This window comes from Macaca nemestrina, chromosome 13, assembly GCF_043159975.1.
Source record: "Macaca nemestrina isolate mMacNem1 chromosome 13, mMacNem.hap1, whole genome shotgun sequence".
Classification (NCBI taxonomy): Eukaryota; Metazoa; Chordata; class Mammalia; order Primates; family Cercopithecidae; genus Macaca; species Macaca nemestrina.
Window position 1 is genome coordinate 36,874,117 of NC_092137.1, and position 13,253 is coordinate 36,887,369.

The window sequence follows — 13,253 nt, forward strand, 5'->3', positions numbered from 1 at the left end:
ATGAGCAACGCATAATATGTAAAATCTGGGTTAAGGGAGAGAATCAAGGCATTTGGAAAAAAAATCTCATTACCTGCTCCTCATGCCTCAAAAAATATCCAGAAGATTTTGAAAGATAATGCAGGAGATAAAAATCACATATTCCTTATTAATCTTTCTATTCCAAAAATAATTTCTGAAAATCACAGGAAAACTTTTGTGTATTTATTAGCAGAGGCAAGCTATATTATCAATTGGACACCTCAAGGGCACAAAATTGCCTGGAACTGCGACCTTCAAGTTCAAAATATCCCCAGAAAGCAATGACGTTTCTAAAGATTCTCTTACTTTTAAATTGTAATTAGTACATGTGTATTCCTAAGTATTCTACAGCAATGAGAAATAAGGAGCGTAGTCTTTTTTTTTTTTAATCAAATTGATTCTGACAAAAGGAGCTTATTGTCTTTCTTGTTAAAAGGCTGACCAAAAAGAAATAAAAGAAAGTCTGAAAGTGTCAGAGTTGGGAGAAAGCCTGATTCCTTCTGACCTGGAGATATACAAGGAAACTGAACAAATACCAGGCAGCAAAATACTGAGATATTTACCGCATAAGAAAGCATTCCTACACAGCAGTTGAGTACTGGGAAGGTTGTGGGGGAGGGTATTATTCACAAACAACTGTCAAAAGATATGAGACCACTGAGTTTTTCTTTTTCTAAAAATCATATGGAGTGATATTATTCTATCAAGAGGATATTCTGAAATATGTGGGCTATAGAAAAAGATGTAAGTACATTTAAAAGAATGTTTTTAACAGCATAGTGAAAACCATTCAAAAGAGAACTCACTCTGTAAAAATTCTTCTCATATTTTTTCATGAGATTATCACTTGGTTACTTTAGGATATTTCTTACATGCCTGGTCTTCATCCTGACATATGCAGATGACACAAAATACTTGGGCTTATGTTTTTACAGCTTCCTAAAATAAAATGAAAACTATTCCCTCTGACACTTTGCCAGGGGGCTCTAGGATACTTTTGATATATTTCCTTAAAATATTTAATTTAGTTAACAAGGACTAATGACAAGCCAGAATTGGAACCATTCATTCTTTGAGGTCAGAAATGGTATCTTGCCAGCCCATTGAAGTTGAAGTGGAAGACAATATGGCTCCAGCCACAGGGCCAGCTGCTTCTCCTTTTTGGTAAGGTACTTCTTTCCCCACACTCACCTAGGTTATCCAGCACCCAAAATAAACTTTCTGATAAAATTACTTTTGCTCTAAGTTAATTTTGTTTATGCATGAAAAATTACTGTCTTGGTTCCACTTCCAAAGGGGAAGTAGTTGGATGCCAGTATACTTTAACATTTCAGCACATATACAAACCACAAGCTGTTTGTAAAATGTTGCTTTCCATGTGCTTTTTTCCTTCAAGTTTTCAGTTTGGGCATACTTAATTGTGGATGATGGGTTTCCCTACCATTACCCTTAATTTGACGATGCAATTAGAATTTTTAAAAATCTTCGGTTTGAGGCAATGAATTGGGAACCTGGTACATACATGAGATCTTATGATGGCATAACACTATAGTACTCCAAGTGCTGTTTAATGGATGTTTCACTGTGGGCTCTCCTTTACATCACTGGGTATCTAAAGAGATACATAGAAAAAGTCAATATGGAGCTGGCATCTGGACCAGTCTTCATCTAAGGTGAATGGCTAAATCACCAAGGACAAGATACTTTTCTATGAAATAGGTCCTTCTTATCAGTAGGTTATTGCAGACTTTGCTCACCCAAATGACTTCCAATCTAACTGAAACCACCATTACTTTTAGTGAAATATCAATTAGGAATAAGGAAAGGGTTAGGTTTTGTAGGGTTTGAGTGATACTTAGAAGTGAGTCATTTTGTTTGGTGGATTTTGAATTGTTTGGTTTTGAAAGTATACGAAACTTAGTTAAAATTTGTATTTCAGAAAACGGATTCCAATTTTCAGAGTTGCAGAGCCGTATGTCAGTGCTTCTTTACAGAACTGGAGTGTTCTGGTCGTCCTGAGAAGTAACAGGCGGAGGGATGCTCCATGATTATAATGTTTAGGTGAAAAGGTATGCTCGACTCCCCAGGTGTTCTGGGAATATTTTATATGCCAGGACAATGCTGGGACCCTGCAAAACATCAGTGATCTTGGGAAACCCAGAGGAGGTCAAAACACTACCTGGCAATCTTAGGCTGACCCCAGGGGGTTCATCAATCCATGAATAATTTTTGGAGTCTTAATGACCTCCTGAGATAGATTACTCCAAAATTACTTAAGCTAATCTCAGTCCTCATTAAAAGGTAAAAGAGATGTTTCCAACACTACTGAAAATGTGTGTATATACCAAAGGATATAATACTCATTAATATACCAGCATACAGAACACCAACAATGGTGGATAGTTTCAAGGACACCAGAAGTGCCTTTTAAATTTCATACTGTATTGTGGATCCAGACTGGAACAAAGAGATTGTGAGTTCTGGGCAGGCCACAGGCCTTGAAAAATAATGTTGATTTGAAGGGGCAAGGAATGTGGAAGGCTTGTGTGTATCTGTTAAGTAGCCAAAGAAAAAATAAAAACACTGTATTTATATATGTGTATAAATTTTAAAAGCCATTTAAACTGAACATTTGAAAAACATAAAACCTATTCATTAAACATATGTGTCTCTGAAAGTATCACGGACCCAATCCTAGAAGGTATTTTAATTTGACTGGCTTTTCAGAGGCCCAAATTCTCTATAAACTTCTCCTTCCTCACAATCAGTAATTAAGACTGGTTCATTAATTTTGGACTCACATATACTTTGTCTAATATCCTTTTATTTCTCTGCACCCCTCTACGACTCCTCCCCCAAAAGCCCCAAATGAGACTATGTTAATTTAACTGATTCACTGTAAAGTCACAGCTAGATCCCATATCTGACAAATATTCCAATTCATGAGACACCTATAGCACGTTATCTATATTTGTACACTTTATTTAAAAACAAATAATACACTTAGAGCCACCAAAGATGGATATCTTAATTAGCTTATCCATACCCTGAATTTACAAAAGAAACTTCTTGCACCACAAAAATTAGCATTTGGATTAATTTACATTAATTGATGTAACTAAAATTTAAAATACCTGAAGATCAAACAATCTGGCCCAGGGCTCACCAGCTGAAGGACTGGGTGTGGAGAGAAAGGATTATTTAGGAATCTGAACTGATGACACCCTGTGGCCAGCTCTAGTGAACTGAACTTGAGAAAACATAAAATAACCAGCATATTTCACTATTAAAAAGAAGAGGTTCCTCCTAAAAACAGGTATTAGATCATAGAGTTGGGATGGGGGTAAGGGATACCTATTAATCTGGGCTAGAAAAAAAGTGTGTGGAGAAGGGGAGTTGTATTGTTTTCTCACAAGAGGCAAACTTCAGCCAAACAATGAAGAGATAGTAGGGAGGGAGATGTGTGGTAGACCAAAGACTTTCTGATTGCTGATAATAACAAATTTAGCAGCTCTCTACAAGTCAATTAAAATACCATTCTCTGAGACATTTTCAGAGAGGAGCTAACTAACACCCACCCAGGGTGAAAAAAAATCATTCTACATTAACAAGGCACTCACTGGTTCACAGCCTGTTAAAAACCCAGGCAGACATTAGAATCTAAATTAAAATGATTTTGAAAATTTGCATCAGAGGGATGACAAGCATGTGGTCCCAGTTAAATTAAATCTAAAGCTTGGATTAGCAAAGATCCAGAAAATTCTGACCCCCTAAGCACCACTTTAGGAATACTGCCAGAATCAATGAGTGGGATCTAGGGATCTGTTTGGCCTAACATTTACTTTCTATAGAATTAAAAAAAACAAAAAACAAAAAACAAAAACTGATGTAAAGGAACTGTTAAATACTTTGTCAACCTGGCATCCCTTACACTGACATGAAGATCCAGTTGGATGATGGATATGGCCAATTACAAAGTTTGTACTGGCAAAAGTAAAAATGATTCAAATTATTGACGAATGACCTGTCCTTTGTTTTTAAATACAGATATGTTTTCTGGGCCTTTCTCTAAAATGAACTTTAGGGTTTGATACATTTCACAAAAATATACATATTTTTTGTCAGCTACTACTTTGTACAACCTGAATCCCAGTGTCCAACACTTAAAGTACTGCAATTATATAAATAACTAAACAAGTTAACAGTAATGGAGAGGCAACTTCTGAGTAAATAAAATGAATGATTATGTACTTAATCGTCTTGTAGTCACTTTCAAAGAATAAAGTAATCTGAATAAAATTATACTCAGAACTCTTTTTCATTTAAGTTCAATAATTATTTGGCTATTGGTTGAAAACATCACACAGACATACACCAACGAAAGATTCAGTATCTCCACTCACTAACAACATTGATGGTTAATTTTAAGCAATTCTTTCAAAGAAAAACAAAATTAATTCTAAGCCTTTCAATCTGATTTGTGACATCTTAATACAATATAACTTAAATGACAAAGCCTGAGAAAAGCACCAACATAGATTTTTAAAAATTGCATCCAACCGTCATTTCAGATGTCATAAAGATTTGCTTCAGTTAAAATGGCAGCAATGACAAAGAGGTAGATATGAGAGATGCCATTTAAATATTTTAAGACTCTTTTTAGGTGGAATTTTAACTAGTTCAGGTATTTAACCTAAAAATATTTACTAGTTGAATCTTTATCACGTAAGAACTTCATGACATGCAGTTTTGTAAGAGGGAAATACATGAAGTATTAAAAAGTGAGCCTTTAAAAAGTTACATTTACTTAGCCAACATTAATGAGATCCCATAATTTTGGTGAACCAATAATTTCTCCTTCTACCTGAACTGTACTATAATTAAAGCATAGCTATTTTTTTCTCTACTGAAATTTCTAGGAATTCACATTCAAAATTCTTGGAAAGTATATATGGTGCTCAAGAGCACAAAGCGCATGAAATGTCCCCTGAAGTCCTAGAAGTTGAGCAGATACATTAAAAAGACATTGATGGTCACAAATCAGGACCTTCACAGATTGGTAAACACACATACACACACGCATGCATGCACACACACATTAACTCTCTCTCTCTCTGTGCCCCCCCTCCCACCCCCGCCCCCAACTCAATCTTCATCCTCACTGTAAGGCTGCATTTGTTTTTTTTTTTTTATAAAGGCACCTCTCATTTTCTAGCTATTGCCTTCTTGATGATACTTGTTTTTGTTAAAAAGCCTGAATGTTCAATGGAAATAGTTCAGTACTGAGAATGAAATATTTTTCAATTCACATTTGAATAGCCAGGTTTTCTTACATTCAGATTTTAATACACTAGAATGACAGTCTTTAAAACAAGCATGCTAGCCTATAATGAATATTGTATATACAGTAATTTAAACATTTAGAACTATATATTATACTGCAAAAGCAAACAGCACAACACTCATCATACTCATCATTATCTGCTGTGTATACTACCTCCAAAAATGAAAATACAAAACAGTAAAATGCACCTATGGTTTTTATATATATATATATATATAGTTTATATATTATATATATTTTTACAATATATATAATATATACTTATAAAATATACATACATTTTAGACATTTTCAAATAAATCTTCATTATCTCCAAAAGAAATTTATAGCAAGAATATTGAAGGAATGAAAGTCAGATTAAAAAAAAAATTTCTCACAAAGTTCATCATCAGTGATGCAGCTCAATTTCCCCCCTTTTAGTCATAACTAAAATGATTATAAAAGCTAAATATTTTGCATAACTAAGTATTTGTTTAATGGCAAAAGTTGTTAAACTTGTTCAATAGAAAAATACTGAAGGTCATTATATCACTTCTGTTAAATAATCTGTCTATGGTTTGAGTAGCAAATGAGCTCCATATGACAGTTGAGTTTTGAGAAGGGTGCTGCAAGCTCCCAGAGATGTATCCATAGCATATGAAAATAAGGCAGGGATCCAAACCTCCTGCTAATTTTCATACTATTCCAATACATTTCAAACAAGATATTTACAAATGAAGCTCTATGAAAGCATTTCAATGGCTGCTTAAACAATGAATTTGTTCATTCCGTGAATTTTCATTGAATGTTCAACAGGATAGGGGAAAAGTCAGACACATGTATATGCTACTCTGGTTGGAAGACAGCTTTGGCTCATTTCTAGGCTGAGATCATGCACTGCTGGTAGAGAAGACTCTCTCTGTAGTCTCCAATGCCACAGCACTGGCTTTCTAAGGAACTTTCAACAGTTCCATTTGCACTACAGTCAATGTATCTCATGGTTATTTTCCACTTACTGACAGAAAAATTTCAACCATGAAGCATAAAATGAACAGGGGAAGAATGTCTTGGTTTTTAGAATTTCAGTGACATTAGTAAAGCAGGTATTGAAGATCTTAGAAGGTAATTAAAACAATAACTGGTAGAACAATAGCTTTGTGGTCATCCATCATAAACACACCAAGTAATGGCAACTTCCTTCCTTCCTTCCTCGAAGGAATTTTCCAGTATCCTTCTACAAATGTTGGGTTAGAAACATTCTTTCTTCACTGTGAAGAACCAAAACAAATTTACTGAACACAATATGGAATTCTGTATCTGCATGGAAATATAAGTATTCACCTGATAGCCCATGTGTAGGTCAATTCATTTAAGTACACAATGGAGTCTCTTGAGCTTGCCTGTTAACCAAAGCACAAAGATACGATGAAAAGGTAGCTGTATTAAAATACTACAGCAAATCTGTATGAAAATCATGCAAATTTAGCACAGGTCTTTAGCTTTAAAGAAAATCTGCCTGTATAACGCAGAATTCCAGAGGCAAACAAGCAGAAATTTTACAAAAATACTGTCAATCATTAGCCACATCACCACCAGAATACTTTCTCAAGAAGGAGATGTACATATCATGAGAAGCATCATTGTTGTGACAATGGAAAATGTGGGGAATGGAATATGTAGACATTGTTTTAACTGGTTAAAATATTTATAGATTTAATATTTTTAAAGTCTAAGAGTCTATTTATATTTTTGGTGGCAAGTTGGACATTAACAATTTATTTCTAATTTCTAGATTGGTCTCTGTCATTTGGGACAAAGAAGAAAGAGTATGAAGAGAGACATAACGGCTACAGAAATAAGGTATGACAGAGGACTAGGTCTAGACAGCGGGGTCCTCAGAATCCCAAAAGCTGACCACATGTAGGTGGGTCACAGGTAAGTTGGGCTGGGGAAGCCTGGCCTTTTAAGGTGCGGATTTCCCTAGAAACAATACAGATAAACTGCCCATTAAAACATGTATATCTCAATTAAACAACGGGGGAGGAATAGGGAGAAAGACAGAACTTTTTAGCCAATATTTGGCATTAAACTCTTTCATCCAGATTTCCAGGAGATTCTTCTTAGAGAGATTAATAGAGGACTTCTAGGGTAAAAAACATTCGTTTTTATTAGTACTTCTGCAAAAGCAGCTGTGTGAAGTTAACCATACTCTTTGGACTCTTAATAATTATGAACTATTCTTGGTAGATGTCAGATAATTTGAATATGACAAAGAAGAAAGAGCACAGATCATCTGAAGCATGATTAGGTGGGTGCTGATAAATGACTATTAGCAAATAACTTCTATCTTTTCAGTCACTGAAAAGATTTCATTGGCATGAAATAATCACTCTGGTACTATAAATGTCACATGAATAAAGTGAATTTTAAATAGAAATTATTAAAGAAATATGCCCTGTTTACCCTTAAAAATAAACAGAATTTCAAACCTGAATAAGTTAAATCTGTTAGTAAAAGCAGAGTCAATCAACTATTCTTCACAATGGTGAATGCTTGATAGCTAAACTTCAGAATGATACCAAATCTATTTTCAAAACTGTAATACAATATAGAAATCTGCTTGCAAACTATTTGTTTAGCATTTCTGAATAATAATATATTTAACATATTATTGCATTTTTCTCCCCCTAACAGGTAAAACACTTTGCCAGGTGCTTTATGTGAACAGTTGAAAGGAGAGCCAAATTAAAAACTCAGCTTAACACTGTGTGGTCATTATACACAAAGGGGTTAAAAAGGCAGATATGATAAAGATTACTATTTTGACTATTTAATGTGTTTAATAAGATTTCGCAGGGGAGAACTTGGCCTAACTTTCCCGTTTTCTTCTATTCAGTCCCAGCTATCAAGCTTTTTAATTATCCATTGTAGCATGCCCTACTTACTCAACAGGGACAAGCTAAACTTGTATTCGCTCAGGCCTGCCTAGCGAATTAGAACAAACTCAGAAATAAAGATGCCTATTGGGGGAAATTTGAAACAGACCTCAGGCTCACAGATTCAGCTGAGCTTGCAGCAACCTGAACAAACCTTAGTTTTAGAAAACAGTATATGAATTGCAAAACTATACTTCAACAAATGTTCTCTGTGCTCCTTCAGCAGAACAAAAGGGCAGGACGAGTTGATTCTTGCCCTCGTCTTCTGTATCTCTTTTGTGCAGTTGATTACTTATAAACAGCTAGAAGGTGAAGATGATACATTGCGTCATACAAAGACTTTAGCCAGTGCGTCAGCTCCAGCACTGGCTATGTAGCATTTGGATGGGTGGAAAGCTACATCATGAATCGATTCTTCAAACTTTTTTCGATGAGCTGTGAATTCTTGGATACACGTCTTACTTTCTAGATTCCATAAACGTATTGAACAGTCATGACCTATACCCAAAAAAAATTGAAAGGAAAAATTACATTAACATGAAAATGGTAAGGACAAATAAATAATCCACAGTTGAGGTACTTACTGCCAGACATCAAGTAAAGGCCATTAGGATCAACTGCTAAACTTGTAACAGCTTCTAGGTGGGCTACCATCGAGTGGATCAGTTTGCCTTTGGAAAAAGAGATGGATATTCCTTATTAATGCCTTTCCTCATTGTCTATATATGCCAGTTACCATGTCATGCTGGTTTCTCCAGTCATCCCTCTCTGTGTGCTTACTGTATGAACAGCTTTTTCCATCAACTAAAACATGTCTCCCCTCTTGCCTCTAGTCATGGCAATGACACGGAAAACCAAAAAAGCTCAAATTTTAGATTACACTTTTGTCTTTTAATCCACAATATGGAAGTCAGTAATTTCTACACACACCCCTTAAGCCACATTTGTTAATTAGAACGTAGACATTATTAATCACCTACTTTGCATTCTTTAGCTACTGGCAACTTATGAGTTGTGGAAACACAGAATTCAAATTCAGAGAGAAAACAATGACGCAAGGAAAAAGGGACAGAAAGAAAACATGGCCATAATTTTGGTGGATACAACATATAGAAAAAAATTTTAAACATTAAATATTCATCACCAGCAGCTAAACAAAGTCACCAAAAGTCAACATGTTAAAGGCAGATACTTAGATAAATATGGCAGCTAATATACGGTGCTTTCCTCCCAGCACAACGCTTCCTAAATTTCCTTTATACTGGTGAAATGTAGTAAAATAAAACTTGGGCAAGTCTCCATGCACAATTCAAATCAATGAGGACCAACTAGTCAGTTTTATAACACAGAAAATATTAGTCCATGGAAAAACGAATACAATGACCTGGAGGTTTTCCATCTGCAACACTAAAAAAGGCTATTTGATAACGGAATAATTGAATATTGAATAATGCTATTCAATAATTGAACAACATAATGACCATATGCCTCTATTTCCAATGTTTCTACTTTTCCCCAACATATACTACTACAACAGATCACAGCAACAGATCATTTTTATTGGTATTTGAGTGAATTTTTCCTGGTGTCCCTAGTGATAACCTTGGCTCTAAAGCCTACATATAGCATTTGCTCACTATTAAATAAACCAAAATGATTCTGTACTAGTCTCAGCAGATTTGGATGGAATGAAGAGAAACTGAGCCGGGAGAGTATCTGTGTTTCAGTGCCTATTCCCTGACTACGAAACCACCAAGAAACACCAAAATTAGCCTACTTGTGGTACGGATTTTTTTTTCTTTAATAAAAATCAATTCTTAGTAAGTTCTTACCTGTATTGTTATCATAGAATTTGATGTGCCTGTCTTCATGAGCAGTGATGCTGATCGGAAGAGTAGGATGACTGATGACTCTATTTATTTGGCAGGAAGAGTTGGCTGCTAAAAAGAAAAAATTAAAAAGCAACACAATTTAGTCAAAGATATTTTTCACATAAAGAAGAACTAAATTATCTGCCTAAGAGACTGAAAAAGTAGGCTGGCCATGGTGGCTGAGGCCCGTAATCCCAGCAAGGTGGGAGGCCAAGGCAGGTGAATCACGAGGTCAGGAGATCGAGACCATCCTGGCCAACATGGTGAAACCCTGTCTCTACCAAAAACACAAAAATTAGCCGAGTGTGGTGGCGCATGCCTGTAGTCCCAGCTACTCAGGAGGCTGAGGCAGGAGAATCATTTGAACCTGGGAGGCAGAGGTTGCAGTGAGCCAAGATTGTGCCACTGTATTCCACAGCCTAGGTGTCAGACCGAGACTCTGTCTCAAAAAAAGAAAAGAAAAAAGAAAAAAAAGAAAAAGAAAAAGTAAATAATGTGACTTTTATTATTTGTTTTTAATTTATTTATGCTGTGATTGTTTTCAAAATTTCAATGTTAGGAAAGAGAATTGCCTGAGCTATACTATACTGATAAATCTGGAAATATTTATAAATTATAATTTCCTGCTATATGTGGGTGCCACCTAAGGCTTAGTCTAGAACCACTAACACTGTTCATTCTACAACGTTCTGTAAGATTTTGCTATTTTAGTATAAGTAAGTTCTATCATCACTTACAGGGAGGTAATTCTCAAATTTAAATCTCAGCTCTTTTTGCATACAATATTTTGTATCACATCATTATCATCTAAAGATAAATATGACAAAGAGAGTTTCTTAATCCTTAAATCCCTTTTTCACTCTTCCTCATCATAATAGAAATGGTCATCATTTGACAGAACCAGGTTTGGAATCCTAAAAGTCAGCATCCTAACTGTATTTTTTGTTAGTAAGTTCCAAAGAAACTTCAATTATATATACAATGCAATAGGAAAGCACATATCAAGCCCATATTACAGTGAACACATCAAGGTCCAGAAAAAGTTGTGACTCCTCCACAATCAGGTGACAATATCAGTACCTATTCTAACTTCTAACTCTCTCCCAACCTGATGGTTCATGCAGATCACACAACTGCCAAAATTGGTTCCTAAATGATCACACATTCTTCCTGAAAGGGTTTTATTAAAAAGAAATCAGTAATTTAAAACCTCAGTGATTTCTGTTAAGCTTTTTTTTAAGAGAAAAGAAACACTGACAAAAAGAAAACACTAATTGAAGGTATGTCAAAGTTTTAAAAATTAAATTATGGTCCAGGGAGAGAAAGGGACATCCTTGTAAAGTATATTACTGGGACAACTGTCAAAATTTGAATATAAATAGTAACTCAGATAATAGTATTGTGTCAATGTTAAGTTTCCTGATTTTGATCATTGTAATACACTACATCAGAGAATGTCCTTGTTCTTAGGAATTACACGCTAAAGGATCTAGGGGATAGGAGCATGATGTCTCTCATATGGTTCAGAAGTTAAAATTATACACATATATAGAGTGAAAAAGTAAATGTGACAAAATGTTAAAAACTGCTAAATATGTGTGAAGGGTAGCCAGGAGTTCTTATACTGTTTTTGTACCTTTTCTGCAAGTTTAAAATTATTTCAAAATAAAGTGTTTTAAAAATTTTTTGAGGCCGGGCGTGGTGGCTCAAGCCTGTAATCCCAGCACTTTGGGAGGCCGAGGCGGGCGGATCACGAGGTCAGGAGATCGAGACCATCCTGACTAACACGGTGAAACCCCGTCTCTACTAAAAATACAAAAAACTAGCCGGGCGTAGTGGCGGGCGCCTGTAGTCTCAGCTACTCGGGAGGCTGAGGCAGGAGAATGGCGTAAACCCGGGAGGCGGAGCTTGCAGTGAGCTGAGATCCGGCCACTGCACTCCAGCCTGGGTGACAGAGCAAGACTCCGTCTCAAAAAAAAAAAAAAAAAAAATTTTTTTGAACCCTAGAATAGGTATTACAAGTTTATATTCACATAATAGAAAATACAGCTAAAAACAGTCTAATCTTACAGAATTTTCATGTGGCTCCTAGAAATACGACATCTTAAAAACTGAAGATAGTTTCTTCCCAAAGATAGTGGCAGGTAATTACCCAGCCTGTTATTTAAATATAAAACGTGGCTGGGCATGGTAGCTCACGCCTGTAATCGCAGCACTTTAGGAGGTCGAGGCAGGCGGATCACTTGAGGTCAGGAGTTCGAGACCAGCCTGGCCAACATGGTGAAACTGTCTCTACAAAAAATACAAAAATGAACCAGACATGGTGGCACATGCCTGTGGTCCCAGCTACTCAGGAGGCTGAAGCAGGAGAATCGCTAGAGCCCAGGAGGTGGAGGTTGCAGTGAACTGAGATCGCACCATTGCACTCCAGCCTGGGTAACAGAGCGAGACTCTGTCTCAAAAAAAAAAAAAAAAATATATATATATATATATACACACAAAAACTCACTTGACCATGTGGAATAAGTTCTTAGTCAGTTACACCTGATTTAGATCCTAAACAAAGAGATGCTTTTTCACAAAATTCAGACTATGCATTATTTCCTCCACAGATAATACTCCATTGAGCAATACCTGTTGTAAAGTCCAGCAAGAGAAAAACAGTAACAACAAAAAAAGAAATACTTTAAGTGAAGTATCCCATATATTCTGAGAGAGATGTTTTAGAGAATAGTCTCAATTGCTTTGAGAGCTAGAAAATAAATATGATTGAAATCAAATCACGGAAACAGGCAAAAGAAAGTTCTTATTTGGTAATACTTTTAAGGAAGCTTCTCCACTTGATGACAAATCAGAGAAGTAGGCAGAATGCAAAGAACACTACTCATACCCAGCTTGTGACATATCTACTTCAACTACCTTTGACTTTATCACAGTCAAATCGCCACTGACATCAACGAGAAGAAGGGTAATTTATTCCTATTCTAACAAACATCCTTCATCACTTTAAACTCTATATAAAATTCACTTTCACCTTGAAGCTTGTTTGGTCTTTTCATTTTTTTAAAAAAAAAATGCTAAATTCCAAAACAGAACACCACA

General features: G+C 35.6%; 1 protein-coding gene across 7 annotated transcripts in view; it reads right to left on the reverse strand.

Annotated features, from left to right (window-relative positions):
- Positions 1–603: 603 nt before the first annotated feature.
- The window catches only part of LOC105464844 (striatin), a 129,126-nt gene continuing 116,476 nt past the window's right edge, over positions 604–13,253 (reverse strand). For 5 of the 7 annotated variants that reach the window (XM_071076515.1, XM_071076513.1, XM_071076514.1 and 2 more), the window contains 3 exons: positions 10,113–10,220; positions 8,865–8,951; positions 2,826–8,778 (listed from right to left, as the gene is read on the reverse strand). In XM_071076515.1, coding sequence (XP_070932616.1) covers positions 8,609–8,778; positions 8,865–8,951; positions 10,113–10,220 — 365 coding nt within the window. In that variant the 3' untranslated portion in view covers positions 2,826–8,608. Of the gene's footprint in view, positions 1,634–2,825; positions 8,779–8,864; positions 8,952–10,112; positions 10,221–13,253 lie in introns of those variants that run through there. The other 2 variants (XR_011611617.1, XR_011611616.1) reach the window with 2 other exon arrangements.